Consider the following 3,131-nt stretch of genomic DNA (forward strand, 5'->3'; position numbering starts at 1 on the left):
AAAAAACACCCAACAGCAAAACCCCACACATAACACACAAACCAACCTGGAAACTTCTAATCTGAATGCCAGAGAAGATATTGGGGGGGGGGGGGGGGGGCAGCAGGGAGCCCACTACAGGGGGAGAGAGACAAGGCCATCTCCAAACCCCAACATTTAGGAGCCAATGCTCCCCCTAAAAATGGAGGCAGTCAGGATTGGTACTCAAGGTGATGGTGGGGTGGGGTGGAGGGCGGTGTTGTTTCAAAGCACATTTCACAAAGTACTACAAAGCACTTTCTGCCCACTTCAAGCGCTTGGGGCAGCGAGCTGAAAAGAAGAAAAGGCAAATAGGAGAAGATCTTCCAGCCTGCAAAGGGAGCAGGCCAGTGGGGTGGAGGCCATTCTGCACCCCATCTCGCCCTGTTCCCCCAATCCCACTGGCGCAGGGGTTGGTTACCCACCCCCCAAACCCCCCACGGTTTCAGCTCTTTTGGAAGTGCTCCAAAGATCCAGTGAAGGAGACTGGACTTGTGGAGAGAGAAAGGGAAAAAAATGAGAATCCAAATCTCGTTCAAAAATATCCAACAGCTTCCACAGGCCCAGCGTCAGTGAGAAGGCTCACAAATCTGGCTTTGGGAGGTGAATGTAACCCACTTCCAACTCCTCCCAGCAAACACCTCTTCCAGCAGGCGCAGCCCTGCCAAAACGCCAAAAAATTCAAACCTAAGTAGGTGATGGTGTTTGAGAGGGCACTGAAAAAAAAGAGAGGATCCCCCTCAACGCCCCCTGCCCAGGGCCCCTCGCCGCTGCCTCCCACCCCCGCCCCGTTTTTCTTTTAAATAGAAAATATATAATTAAATGTACAGACTATTTACAGTTTTAATTACAAACCTGATGGGGGTGTTGAACAGAGTTCTCTTTAAAAAGCAACCTAAAAGAGAAATGGTTTCGATTGTTCTTTATTTAAAAAAATAAAATAAAGGAGTCTGTTAGGAGGGCCCCCCCCCCAGCAGAGGCAAGCCCGGTGCGGGCCCGCCCGGGGACGCGGCGCAGGGGCACCCCTCACACGGTGGTCTCGCCGTGCCGGCTGTTGGTGAGACGCGTGTAGAACTTCCTCCACGAGTGCAACGTCTTGCCGGACCAGATCCAGAAGCCCGACGTGATGCCCACGATGAGCGTCATGAGGTATTTGATCATGTAGACGGTGAAGTCGGGCGACATGCGCGGCGTGTAGTGCGCCGGGCACGGGATGGCCAGGCTCTTGCAGTGCTGGCTCACCCACGAGCGCTCCCAGTGCTCCCGAAAGGCCTGCTCGTAGAAGTAGCAGGCGATGACGATGGTGGCGGGCACGGTGTAGAGCACGGAGAAGACGCCGATGCGCACCATAAGCCGCTCCAGCTTCTCCGTCTTGGTGCCGTCGTGCTTCATGATGGTGCGGATGCGAAAGAGTGACACGAAGCCGGCCAGGAGGAAGGACGTGCCTATGAACAGGTACACGAAGAGTGGCGCCAGCACGAAGCCCCGCAGCGGGTCCAGGCTGTTGAGGCCCACGAAGCACACGCCGCTCAGCAGGTCGCCGTCAATCTGGCCCATGGCCAGGATGGTGATGGTCTTGACCGCCGGCACGGCCCACGCGGCCAGGTGGAAGTACTGCGAGTTAGCCTCGATGGCCTCGTGGCCCCACTTCATGCCCGCCGCCAGGAACCAAGTGAGCGACAGGATGACCCACCAGATGGAACTGGCCATGCTGAAGAAGTAGAGCATCATAAAGAGGATGGTGCAGCCCTCCTTCTTGGTGCCCTGCACCACCGTGCGGTAGCCGTCCTCGGAGAAGCGCTCGTTGCACACGACGCGCTCCTGGAGCACGAAGCCCGCGATGTACGCCACCGAAACCATAGTGTAGCAGCCGGACAGAAAGATGATGGGTCGCTCCGGGTAGCGGAAGCGCTGCATGTCGACCAGGTACGTAGTGACGGTGAAGAAGGTGGAGGCGCAGCACAGCACCGACCAGGTGAGGATCCAGAGGCGCGCGAAGCGCGTCTCCTCCTGCGAGAAGAACATGGAGCCGTCCGGCCGCGCGGGCTCGCAGGGCGCCGCGCAGTCGCGCTCGCCCAGGAACTTGTAGCTGAGATAGGACGGCACCTTGAGGACGCGCGGGCAGTGGAACGGGTGCTCCAGCGTGGCGTAGCGCGGGGGAGAGCCGCCGCCGCCCGGGCCGCCCGGGGTGCCCCCGGCCCCCGGCTGCAGGCCCGGCGGAGGCGCGGTGGTGAGCAGCGCCGGCGTGCCGTCCTCCGAGTGGTTCTGGCCCACGCAGATCTGCTCCGCGCCGTGGCGCGGAAAGTGCTCGCAGCGCAGGCGCTCGGGCCACTGGAAGCCGAACTTGTTCATGAGCGCCTCGCAGCCCTGGCGCGCGCGCTCGCAGATGGAGCGGCACGGCGGGATGGCCTGCTCCAGCACCGTGCACACGGGTGCGTACATGGAGCACAAGAAGAAGCGCAGTTCGGGGGAGCACTGCACCTTCACCAGCGGGTAGAACTGGTGCACCTCCAGGCCCGCGTCCTCCTGGTTCGTGTGGCCCAGAAGGTTGGGCATGATGGTCTGGTTGTAGGCGATGTCCGTGCACAGCGGGATGGAGATGGGCTGGCAGAAGCCGTGGTCCGGGATGGAGATGCCCTTCTCCCCGTGGAACTGGGCCGGCCCGGCGGCGGGCAGCAACAGCAGCGGCAGCAGCAGGCGGGGCAGGGCGCTGCGGGGCCGCATGCTGGCCGCCGCCCCCCACTCGGCTCCCGGGCGCCCCCCCGCCCCCGCCCCCAGGCCCGAGACCGCGCGCGCCTTCCCCTCCGCCGCCTCGCCGCCGCCTCCCGCGCCTCTTTGCAAAGTTTGCTGGCGGCCGCAGAGTTGGGGAGGCCGGGCGGGGGAGGGGGGCGGCGCGCCTGCCGGCTTGCTCGCCGCGGTCCGACTGAGCCGCCGGAGACACCGCGCGCCGCTTGCCCTCTCTCTTCTTCCTCCTCCTCTTGCCTCTCCCCTCCCTTCTCCGCCCAGCGACTTCTTTGTGCCTTCCTCCAGCCCTCACCTCGGCCTCTCCGATCCCAATTAGTCGGTTTCAAGGGGGCCCCCGCCAGCGGCCCCGCCCTCCTCTCAGCCCCCCA

The 3,131-nt window shown here is 62.5% G+C and overlaps 1 protein-coding gene across 1 annotated transcript; it reads right to left on the bottom strand.

Annotated features, from left to right (window-relative positions):
• Positions 1-847: 847 nt before the first annotated feature.
• FZD2 (frizzled class receptor 2) lies at positions 848-3,131 on the bottom strand. The gene has a single exon (XM_072747020.1). It carries the CDS (start codon positions 2,740-2,742, stop codon positions 1,045-1,047), a length of 1,698 nt encoding a protein of 565 aa, XP_072603121.1. The 5' UTR covers positions 2,743-3,131; the 3' UTR covers positions 848-1,044.

The sequence above is a fragment of the Vulpes vulpes genome, chromosome 2 (genome assembly GCF_048418805.1).
Source record: "Vulpes vulpes isolate BD-2025 chromosome 2, VulVul3, whole genome shotgun sequence".
NCBI lineage: Eukaryota > Metazoa > Chordata > Mammalia > Carnivora > Canidae > Vulpes > Vulpes vulpes.